Source organism: Pempheris klunzingeri, chromosome 18 (genome assembly GCF_042242105.1).
Source record: "Pempheris klunzingeri isolate RE-2024b chromosome 18, fPemKlu1.hap1, whole genome shotgun sequence".
Classification (NCBI taxonomy): domain Eukaryota; kingdom Metazoa; phylum Chordata; class Actinopteri; order Acropomatiformes; family Pempheridae; genus Pempheris; species Pempheris klunzingeri.
Genome location: NC_092029.1, coordinates 15398770 through 15411555, shown reverse-complemented (window position 1 = coordinate 15411555; position 12786 = coordinate 15398770). Strand labels below are relative to the sequence as shown.

The 12786-nt window shown below is 40.2% G+C and overlaps 1 protein-coding gene across 1 annotated transcript in view; it reads right to left on the bottom strand.

Moving 5' to 3' along the window:
• Positions 1–12786, bottom strand: part of rngtt (RNA guanylyltransferase and 5'-phosphatase) — a 79322-nt gene that overhangs the window by 20842 nt on the left and 45694 nt on the right. Inside the window, exon 12 of the mRNA XM_070849097.1 lies at positions 7816–7884. Within this exon, the coding sequence (XP_070705198.1) occupies positions 7816–7884 (69 nt within the window). The remainder of the gene's footprint in view (positions 1–7815; positions 7885–12786) is intronic.

Sequence of the window (12786 nt, the reverse complement as noted above, 5' to 3'; positions counted from 1 at the left end):
TAATATGTTTTTAATTATATACAAGCCTATATTTAATGCACTTTTCTTTTTGCCCTTTTGGTACATCTGGCCCATAATGTCTACAGAGTCTGCAGCCATGTTTGCGATGCTCTAAGGCTCTATTCAGGCACAGTGGTGCTTTGGGCTAAAATGCTGTCATTTTGCAGGTATAATGTTTATTTATGTTCACATTCTTAGTTTAGCAAATTAGCATGCTAATATTTAAGCAATAAACACTGCAAGGATGATGGGAATGTTATTAGTTTTGCAGGTATCTGGTCATAAACCAGTTGATGATGGCAATAGATGGAAAGTTAAGGGACCATCAAAGTTCTTCAATTCATCCTGCGGGACATACGTGTCTGTACCAAATTTCATGGCAATTCATCTGGTATTTGTTGAGACATTTAAAAAAAAACAACACACAAACACGTCAACCTCATGGTGCCACTAGAGGAAGAGGCAGTAGGCTTCATGACTGTCTGAATCAAATCCATTGTGACCCATTTAATAGCTGTCGAGACATTTTAACAAAAGTGGTGAACCAACTGACCAATGAATCTACCAGTACTACCGTCTGTAGAGCCATGCCACGAGCATTTGCTCCTGATTTCTTGTACACTTGCAAAACATAGTATTCTGTAACTGAAAGTTGCCACAAATAGAATTTGCGGAAAATGTGGAAAATGAGTAATAAATAACCAACCTATTGCACGAAAATATTTTAAAAGCCGTATATTAAAAAAAAACAATATCTGCAGCGCAGTTATTCATAAATATTTGAGTGTGTTTAATTTCAAAAGGCTGATCGTCTTTAGTTGTACACATGCTATCGTAATCACAGATGTCGTGAATGTGGCAAATTACTGAATATTAAAAGCCTTCAATGATGAACAAAATCTTAATAAATGTAGAAAGTGTCTCTACACAAGAAAAAGCAGCTTGTTTGAGGGGAACGCTTCAAGACGCTTCAAGTCATTTGATTACAGTGGGGGTTTTTTATGTCTCATTTCAATACCAGCTTTTTTGCTCCCAGACAGACTTATTATTTAGGTGTGCTGCAGATTACAGACAAAAGGCTGGACAAGGCCAATAAATCTGTTCCACAGCGAAAAGTTCCCTCTGTTACAGCACATACAAACTGGGCAATTTCTATATCAATAATACTTTATGTGTGTCTGTGTGTGGCAGAAAAGACTTGGAATACAAACAGTTGGGGAATACAGGGGCAGGGGAAAGTTAAATGGTAAATCTTGAGATGAACCCTGTGCAGTTATGACACAAAACGCTCTGAAAAATAGTAAAGCCCACATAAAATGATTATACTGACTCATGAACCACATAAAAGGCACGATAACCAATGATGAGACCTCCTACACTCACACATCTGTCTTGGATCGTCTTTCGAAATATGATTCAAAGGCTGGGTCCAAAAAAAATTGATATTAATCACACCTTCTGTACTCACTCGAGATAAAAATAAATATAACGAACAGCAAAGAGAGAAACACCAAATTCTTCTTTGTATTCTTTGTACAAAGATCACCATCTGGGGCTCTCTCCCATAAGCAACTCTGCCATCTGTGACAATGGTTCTGTTAGAAATTTAAAAGCTTTCTGACGTTCCCTAAACAAAGAAAACATATTCCAAGGACACCATGTGCAGGGTGAGATAATACACCCAAGGACTGCAGGCAGCTGCAGTGGTAACCTTTGTGCTAATATTAATGGACATTCAAACCAGCAAGACCATGCTGAGATTAACCCCGAGACCACCCTGATCCCATTCACACAAGAGGAGATTAACAATGCTTGTTGGTGGAGAGATCGACAAAATCAATGACTTAGGAAAACAATTGCAATGGGAGGCAGTGTCATTTGCCCCCTACACACAGTAATGGTTAGCAGTAGTGTTGGTGATAAAGGAATTGAAGCGTATCCCAAAGCTCAAGCTGTTGCATTTTCTGTAAACTGCTGTAAATGAGTTTTAAGCGACTGTAAACTGAAACCTTACCAGATATTTAGTGTAGAGTGTATGAGTGTGCGCTGAAGCAAAACCATGTCTTGCGTTATGGCTTAGAAGGAATTTCACACACCAGCAACGAAACAATTTTTTCTTTCCCCGATATTGATTCCAATACTTAAAAACTCATGGTGTCTGTAGAAAATGAGTGAAATGATCTGACAACAGAGCACTCTGTCGCAGGATGTGCGTCTCCGTCTCATTCCTCCCCCTGCAAAGTGCTCCCCTAAAAGAAGTTCATCATTAATAAGATGTAATGGCAGTCCAAACTTACTATCAAACTTAGTTTTGTTATTACATGATTAACAAAGAGTCTACAGTCATGCTAGCAGCTCTGTGAGCCTGTACTTTTAAGTATATCATTTTAGGGGGATTGGCTGTTCCCTCAAAAGTGATTATTTAAGCCATCGTTCGATGAAGTTGCTTTTTGAACCAGACGCGGGTACGGCCTCCATCTGCCATCTAGTGTGACTGAGCACGTTCTGGTCATCGGGACTGCCGTTAGTGCATGTGAGTCTATGAGTTGTTCAGTGAGATAACACAGTGGCGGAGTACAAGGAAGCATAGTACCGTTATAGGAGTAGCCCAAAAATACTCAGCTTGATACCTAATACATAACGCGGACAACAAATACAAAACTACAAACCACTTTTTGACTTGTGCTGACAGAGGTAAGCAAGCTAATGGCCATCACTCTTAGGACATACACACAAAAATGCATTTAACAGACCTGTTTATTTGTTAGACTAAAACAGTATGAGAGTGTACAGACCGAGTGTTTGTTTTGAGATGCTGGTGCTCTAGTGTGACATCAAGTGTTTTATTTTTTAAATCTCGTATACAGCACCTTTAACATTTAATGAGAAAATTACAATAATTTCTTCCTGACCAGGGACATACATTGCGAAATCAAGTCTTTACCCAGCCACAACCCAGCACAATAGTTCCCATTGCTGAGTATCCTTCACTTTGCTTATTTACATAGCTTGGCATACAAAAGAGATTTCAAACAAGACCCATAGTGTCAATCAATAACCCAATGACACAAGCTAAAGGTCAAACTAGAATTATTGCCTTGTGGCTGTATGTCTGGTTGTATGTATTAAGTGTATTTTTGGGGGGAATTAGGATTGAATTTTGCCCTATATTGCCATGTATAATTGAAGTGAATTATTTACACTGACAAAGTTGCTTCACTTTGAGACTATTTTTACAGAGGAGCACAGAAGACTGATAGAGAGCTTTGCCAAATGGTGCAACAGCAATTACCTGAAGCTCATCAGCAAAACAATGAGGAACAGGAGCCCTGGTCCTGGTTCTCATACAGGAAGAGGAAGTGAAGGGGTTGCGTCTCGGGGTCCAAATCAACAAAAAACTGGACTGGACTCAACACTGAAACCGTCCTCGGGAAGGGACAGAGTAGACTGGTCATTCTGAGGATATCATCATTGTGTGCAGCAGGCTCCTTCAGATCTTCCATCAGTCTGTAGTAGCCAGTAGCCAGAGGTCAGTAGTCTTAAAAAGCTCCAAAGGAGGGCCAGCTAGATGATCAAGTTGGAAGTGGGCAATGCGGGGCCAGTGGTGGAGAGGAGGATGAGGGACAAAAATCAAAGTCATCTTGGATGACCCTTTTCATCCTTTCTACAATGAGCTGTGGCAGATTGGCAGCTTGTTGCAGAGAGAGGGATGAGGGACAAGATCAAAGTCATTTTGGATAACCCCTCTCACCCTCTATGTAATGAGTAGTTGCAGATGGGCAGCTCATTCAGCCACCGAACCATCTCACCCAGGTGGGAAACAAGGTGCTTCGGCTTTCATTTCTGCCCATTGCCATCGGACTGTGCAGCAGCAGTGGAGACCACTGACTATTCTTTTCTTTTCAAATCTTTTTAACAATCTTTTCTCAAAAAAATGTTCATCTGAAAAAGAAAAAATACCAAGTATCTACAATGCCCTTTATCTGCCTCTACTAATGTCCTTAATTCTTCCCTGTAAATATTTACTACTACTACTAATTTACTACTAATATTGCTCTAGTTTTTCAGTGTCTTTTTGGTGCTGTACAAGTTTTATTTGGTGTTGGACATCACATCACGTTATTGCTTTCAGCATAAGGTTATGTTTCCTATTACTGAGCGTATGGATGTTAAAGACATTTCTGCTTTCAATGTCTAACACTTTCCAGTATAGCAGCATGTGGACTAATCTAAACAGTGCAACATAGACAGGACACATACACAAACACACAGAGTTGGAAGAAGACTTTGCCTGCTGTTTGCCCTCAGCGTCACCATTTTATGAGACTCTTCTGAAGTGATGAGTCAGAGGTCATTCCTATTTACTTTGTGTGGGTTATGATGTTGGTGTTGTGACAGTCACCCTGCCATCCCCAGACTGGTGGGTGTTAAGAGTTGTTACTACCACTTAAATCTGTCTCTGCTGCTGTGTTGACGTGCATATAGAGCCCGACGTGATGATACCCTGGTCACTGCCACACAGTTGTTCTCTTTAATTGACTGTGTTTAGATGAATGTGAACAAATCTAATACATCTTGAGAAAAATCTGTTGGTTTATGACAAAAATCCTCTTTGTATGCGTTGAATCTATATAACTTAAGATGTCTTTTCATCTCTGGCAGCCTTACACAATCAAAACCCTGATAAACAAGCTGTTTAATTGTTTAATGTTGATGCTGTAATAGAACAGTAAAGCCAGACAGAGCTGTTCAATATTTTCTTCTGTAATTTCATATCAGGCGGCCGACTATCTGCATCATCATTTAGTCATATTAGACTTGCCAGCTTTTCCAACCCGGCCCATTTGTTTGAGCGCCTGTGCAGACAGGAAGCAGCTGCTGACCTTCAAGAGTTTGGAGATTTCCCTCTGTTAGAGTTAGAAACTGCTGAAAAACATTGTAATGAACGGCAATTTGATCAAATCAGACTGAGCACAGACAGCTTTACTGGGATATGTGGAATATCTGTCTATGGTGGTAATTTCTAAAATGAACTGCATGTCATACACAGCCTTGCGGTGCTGTGAAAGGCCTTCCATCCAATTCAAAGACGAGAATTATATAAGCGGGGTAAATAAGGCACCTGCTGACAAAATGGATCTGTCTGAACGACGACCTGTTCATGCAATCAGTTTTTGTATTGACAGAACATTTGCAGCTTGGCTGTTTCTATTCCTGCTTGCTGAACAGCATATATTTCAAACCTGTGAAAAGCATCTGCCAAAACAAATCACCAATCCGGGTAACAGTGTTTTTCTAATCCCTGACTGGGATGCGGATGGTTTCCTCAGCCAGTTTGATAAATGCCACGTACAGCCTTACATTTGGAGGACCACAGTGGTTTCAATGCCTTTCTCTGGCCCAGGTTGCTCATCCATCCATCAAATTCATTACAGGGGCTACAGAGGACAACATGACCCTAAATCAGTGGCTGGCAGCACCAAAAGCAGCGACTGTAAAGCTCTAAATCCAAAACCATTTTTTGGTCAGGAATGTGTATAATTTAGAAATTCAATACAGTTTCATGAATATATTCTCTTAAGCAGCTAAAAGGGAAAACAATGATTGCACCCCTTTTTTTTTTTTTTTTTAATAATTAGCTTCTCTTCCATAATGCACAATATAACTTCTCCTACAGTTTTATGAATTAGAAATCAACTGTGGGAATAAAACAAATAAAACACTCCATCTAATTAGCTTCTCCTCTTTGGAAGAGAAACACGGTGCACTTTTCCATAATGAATCTAAAACCAAATATATGAAAAACAGGAAGAAGAAAGATTCTAATTTACAGATAACAAAACAAACAAAACATAGCCGCAAGAATTGCAAGCACCTGCAAAAATAAGATACTTATGCTGTGATATCGATCGAGACAGTGACGCATCAATTAACAAGCCTCGGAGAGATGTGTGCCTGGTGGAGAGAAACTGCAGCTGTGTAACCCTGCCTCTGTCCAACTTTCATTGCCAGCAATCCTGACAACTGTTGCTATACACAGTTTGATAATTACCTCACAAATCACAGAGAAGAGCGAAAAACTGAGTGTGCTAATGTGACACCTGGCAAATTTGCATCCAATCCATTAAATATGGAGTAAACATACTTTCGGCACTCTAAAAATATTACAACTGCATGTTAATGCAAAACTTGGGGCGTTGAGTCTCGTACCATCATTATAACACAATTTAAATGTGTTTTTTCAATATCTTATGCAACTTGTGTTGGTTTGGTTAATGTCATGTGAAATCGCTATTTTGAGACCCATACATTTTCATCTCACTATATTGATCCAAGACATAGTGAAATGGCCATTTGTTGTATGGTGGATTGAGCAGGTCAAGCTACCTAGGTTTTTACTGCTGCAATTCCAAAGTAAATCTGCATAATCAATTTGAATTAAATGATTTAAACACATGTACTGCTGTGCAGTGAGACAAACATAGCCCCCATATGGTACTCTTTAAAGAAAACTATTCGTAATTTCACCTGCTTTTCCCCTCCCGTGGAAATTAGAGACATTACAAGTACTTGAAATATTACCAAGATATAACAATCTTGGTAATCATCACTGACTATGATGGAGGGGAAAAGAAAATCAGGAGTAACTTTTCAACTCTTTCATTGCTATCTGTGGATTAAAATGCATGTTGCTTTTAAGCCAAACTAACCAAAAAAGTCAATGCAGGAGTCAAAATACTGGATTTAACACCTCTGATTGAACTGTGGCCAGACAAAAAAATAAAAACATGCTTGAGCAGTGAAGCAGCAACTGTGATTATTTACTATTGACAAAAGAGATGTTGAACATATGCAGGTTCAAAACACAAAAGACATGCAGGTGTCCAGACACAAAATGTCACAGCAAGTGCTGTCCAGATCTTTGTAATGCAAATTTGCTGGATTCAATTCAGCTAAAAACATTTGGCTTGGTTTTGATAAGAGCTGTAAAGAGAAACTTAATCACCATTACCTTTTTAGAATTACTTGACAATTGAATTAACTCAATTGTATCAAAAAATACAAGCCACATATTTTCCTGAGATTTTAAGCAGGCAGAGCAAATACACAAGTAAAAATGGGGAAGTTCACAAAATTGTGCTGCAGGCATAATTTAGATACTGGTTGAGATAAGGGTGCTTAACATAAAGGGAATGTGTAAAACAGAAGCACAATATGGAAAATCTTATTCAGGTCACTGATATATTTTTTCCTCAAGGGGTATTAGAGTCAGTAGACATGAGCAGCAGCTCAGTAGCTACCTGCAGCTTTATTCCATATCTCAAAATTCCTTAGATATTATTTGTGCTCACATCTAGATGCATACCTGTCATATTCCTGCACTCATGTGCGATAGGGTATTTCATATATTACACAGTAGAATATGGGCCCTAGAGTCCATCACTCAGTCCAGAAGAGGAATCGTATTACTGTCAAAGATAAAAGTGATTTTCTGCCGTTTTAGCACCAGGTAAATCAGTATTCTAACCAAGGCTGTTTCCTTTGTAACGCAAACTGCCATATGTCTGTTTAACTGTGCAGCCTCTTACAGAGAGTCCTGTGTTGTTGTGAATTCCTGTAGGAGTGTGGTTTCCTTTACAATAACAGAGGGCAAGACTGATAGAGAGAGTGACAAACGGCGGGTGGTGGTGACAAGCTGTCCAATTCTTATGTAGGAGTTCGGCGGAAGAAAAAGACGTGCCTGACAATCAACCTGTGGCAACGGGGCTATGGCTTTGAAAAATGACAGACTGTCATACATAGATGGTGGCTTACCCCGCATGGCTGGAAGATAAGCCCATCGACTTCATGGCTGACCTGGGATGTAAAGCTGCCTTCCAGTAGCTGAAAAATACAAAAGGAGAAGGACACAGTTTCAAATCAAGTTGAACTGATAAACAACAAGATGGCCAGCTGAAAGCTTTAGATGGGAACACATGAAATGGCATTGACTTATAAAGTCAACTACAACTACAGAGTCTGACAGCATTACCTAACCCCCTAAAAGTAAGTTTTGAGTTTCAAGATAACTGGAGGGTTTATACAGGACAACTCTGCCGAGTTAAAACTACAAACTCAGGCGCCTTGTTTTCATCCTTCTAGGCCTGAAACTAAGCACTGATCTCTTTGATTGATAACGCATGCTGGAGAGATCAATATCTGTAACTTGACAGCCCAGGTTGAGGGTTAGGGGTCATTAAGGTCCTGATGACTGGAAAGACTGGATTTCATCTGTTCCATTAACACAAACCACCAAGCACCACAGCTGCTGCAGCGAAAAGGAACCTACTGCACCATATTAGACAGCAGGGATGCCCAGGAGACGTGGAAGAGCTACTGTACTATAAAAGCACATTTTCTACGCCATGAAGCACATCAACAGCCATGGCAACCACAGCAAGGCTATAAGAGGCACTAAATACAATATCTGCATATAGAAACAGATGAAGAGACCCCCCAGTTTAAGAGAACTTTCTTTTTTGCTTTCCTCGTCTAAAATATAGGTTCTAAAAATATCAATCCCATTGGGGATTGATATTTGATATTGTGCTTCCTCAACACCCCTCTCTACATTCTACATTCTTACCTTCAGTCTTACTTCCATTTGGAGGTAATCATGCTCTAAGTTTGTAATTTCTTTGGGGGTCTTTGGAGGACATAAACAGGAAATATAAAGCTGCTATGGAGTCTTTTAGTTAGCTGTGGGCTACAGCCACTTTTAGCCTATATCGGTTTACTTTTTCTCCCCAACCTGGCACCATTAAAAGTTTGCCAACTTAGCTTTTAGGGGTTTACAGTGAACCCACTGATATATAGACAACCATCATTGGATTGCTTTGCAGCTGAAGAAAACATTTGTTATTTCTTTATTTTGAACTCTTGAATATTATAAGTAGGTAAGGTAGCGTAAGCGTTCATTTCCAAACAGCGTCTGAGCAGAGAAGCAAAATTGTACAGCGTCAAAAATTCTATGCAGTCAAGTATGAATATGAAGACTCTGAGGCTTCAGTGTATTTGAATAAAGGACGAGACAATGGGAAGATGCCAGCCAAGGTTAGCTGAGTGCTCCATCTTCAGAAATGCAAAACCTTCAAATCAATGTTTTAAAAGTGAGCTCGAAACATGAGATAAAACTTCCACTGCATTCACCCATGTCACTTTCAACTTTAAAGTGACATTGTGCTCTTTGTGATGGATTACCAATCTGAACAGGGTTTTTCTGTACTGCACTGGCATGAAGAGAAACCTGCTGCTGCTGCTGCTGCTGCTGCTGCTTGGAAGGTAGGAAATCAATCTAAAATTGTATCATATGCCTTGGAAAATGTTTAGCTGTATGTCAAATCTAATATGCGACTGCTGATAACTACGCAGAGAGGAATGTGTAAGCCTTTCCAAGGATAGTCACAGAGACTGCAGAATTACTGACACTCATCAATTGTCAAATACGGAATAGGGTTTAAATGCAAACACTGTCAAAACATGAGCAAGAGCGAGGTCCATCCAGCTATAAAGCTGCAGTAATATATTTCTATATGAACGATTGGTTACATGAAAATGATCTCTCTGCTCTACAGTGCTGGTTAGAGTCTCAGTGCTTTGGTTTTAGGGCTCGTAATTGTGTGTCAATGGTTTCACAACTTGCGAAATCAATTAATGTAAGTTTAATAGAATTTTTTGTAACATTTATAGGAATAGGAAAAAAATGAAACTGACAAATCCAAAAGGAAAACCTTCGACATAATGTGGAGTCATCTGCAGAAAATGAGGGTGAGTCACTGGCAGTCACAGAGGTTTCATCATTATCTTATGTCAGAAGATGTATTTCTTTTGCAATCCTTGACAAGTGAGCTTTGCTATTCTGTATGTTCATGCAGAGGTTAAACATATTTAGGCAGGCAGGAAATGGCCTTGGTCAATAAAATAGAAAGTGAATGCATTAGTGCATCGCAGTGGATATCAGGTATCATATCCAAGCCATCAAGATGAACTTAAGCAGAGAGCAATGCATTCTAGCCATACAGGAAAGTAGTGAAAGGTGGAACAGCAATATTGTGCTTAGAATGGCAGGAGTGGCCGTCTCCTGTCTGAATGAGGGAGACAATAAAATTAAACAATTAAACGTGGACATCGTGAGTGCCTGTTGACTAGGAGATAGCAAAGTGTTCAGAGGATATGGAGGCACAATCGCAATCAGAGCTGAGACACATTCACTATACAGGAGATGACAGATTTTCACCATCTGTCTTACTGCTGCTTGGAGACAAACCAAATTATAACCTCAATAACAAACATAAAGCGTGTAATAAACCGTAACTACATTTGTACTTAATGCAACGCTGGTGCAGCAGCACTGGAGGCTTGTAAGAGACAGAGCCTCTGCTGTGAAGATGCCTTTGTCCAGGATCGGACCAAAGTGATCTTTCTCTGCTGCTCAGTGAACGGCCATCTATGGCGGCACATTTTAACATTAATTTAGACACAAAAGGCACTGGTGTGTTGAACTGTGTGAAAGTCAATGTCCAGACATTACGTTTGTAACGGCTTTTGTTATACAAGCTTTTGTGGCTCGTTACAATTTCTTATTGAGCACTTCTCTTGGAGCATTCTTTCCATTGTTAGAAACGCACTTACTTTGCGAGCTCCTTCCCTGCCTTTGTTAGCACAATGCCAACACGTCTTTGCATGCTACTGTTAATAATACAGCGTGAAACTGGAAACAAGAGTGTGTATCGTGATGGCCATATGCTTATGCGCAGTTAAACACAAACGGGAACCCACACAAAGAAACATTGCTCAATCGTGCTACTAGAGGTCAGAAACTCCATGAGGCCCTCTGACAAAGGGGACTCGTTTATGCTATTTGTCGCCGATGTACCTGCCACTAGCCATGATCTTTGCCTTACCTTTGTTTGTTTAGTTTCATTACCTGTTATTTTAACAATGAATTCCATCTGATAGCGCCAACACACATTACTATCCTGAATAAATTCAGTTGCATTTGGGGGGCTGGGGGGGGAGGGCCATGCATGGCGGATGCCAGGACTTGTGCCATTATTTTGATTGTCTTTAGTTATGACAATTCCTGGATTGCACCTGTAAATAAATGTCCATCTATGGCACCGTCATCACAGCTTCTTGAGTCTGTCTTCTACTTCCCAACAGACCTTTAGAGGACACTATCCTACAGGCCCCTTTAAACGCAGTACCCGAAAATGTCATCAGCACAGCACCACAGGTAATTACATCATTAGCCTTCTATAATATATCTTCTTGAGTCTGTTTTAAAAACCTTTTTAGTTGTAATATCTGCTTTTTGAAAACCTCTGCTGTGTTTGTTTACTATAAATGACAATGTCACATGCTTCATATAGGTCATGACTGATGCGCCAAGTCTGTTTCCACTTTTTCTATGTGTGAATTGTTAACATACATTAGACAGATCAATACAAATGCAAAGCTAGTGTGATTATGGATGGTTTTCTAACTTTTTGAACAGACATGAACACCTTCTGGTCTTACTTCAGCACTCTTTTGGAAAACAGAAGCTATTATGGGCTTGGTGATACCCTTGCGGGCCACGGCTCTCTATCCTGTGTCTGCTATATTTATAGCACTGGATGATTTCAGGATTTTCACAAAATACTTTGATGCAAAACATCACTTTTTCTCAAAAAGATGCCTTTCAGGGAAGTAAGTGAAGTCATCAGCCCTTAGAGGAGCGCTGCATACATTTATCTAAAGCAACAGAAAACTGTTCGGTCTCTGCTCTATCTGCAAAGAAAGCAGAGCAACATCAGTGCTCTCCAGAATGATGAATGAGTCACAGCAGATCACACAAAGCTTGACAATCATGCTGACATGGAGAAGGCAGATAGCCAGACTAAAAAGAACTGGTGCCTTTATGAGGGAACGGCATGTAGGCGGAAAGATCTGGGAGTTCCATTTCAGTTCTCTTGCCATCTTAGCACACCCACCCACCACCTTCGTCGAGCACAGTGAACCTTGGATGGAGAGATGGGCAGAAAAAGAAGACTTCCACTCACACATCCTCCTACAGTAAGGAACTTCCTTGGAGCGATAATGCAGAGGAGGGGCACCGACCCTGCTTTCATGGTAAACCTTTTTAGGAAGGAAACACAAAGTTGCGCCTGGTACAGTAGGGATGTGTGGGCGGAAGTGAACAGCAAAGCCCCATTAAGAGATCATGCTTTCATTGCACACTCCGGGGCAGAGACGGGATAACGGAAGCGCTTTGGGAGACAAATCAACCGCTGACATGCTAAGCAATGTCTTTCCTCACAAGAAAATGAAAGTCAGGGCGATGGAAGTCGGACCATTTTCCTGTGCAGTGTTTGGGCTTCACAAAAATTACACAAAAGGACACAGTGATGAATGCCTTGAGGTTAATCAGATAGAATCGAAATGACATGAAATACACCACTCGCCTTGACTGAAAAATAGCCGTCATAATCATAATACCGCATGACCCCTTCCAATGTCTTGCCTTTTCTGACCAATACTCCAAAACCAAAACATATTCAGTTCATTGTGATTAAAAACACCACATCTGAAGAGCTGTAACCAAAGAACGACTGATCATTAAATCTCTATTCAAATACCGACACTGAGCTGGGAAATTGCTCCGTAGATTTAATGACTGATGCGTGAGTTGAAAAATTTCTGACAGAGAATGCATCCCAGAGAAACAACTAAGCAAACACAAGCTGAGAAAAAGAAGAAAATCAT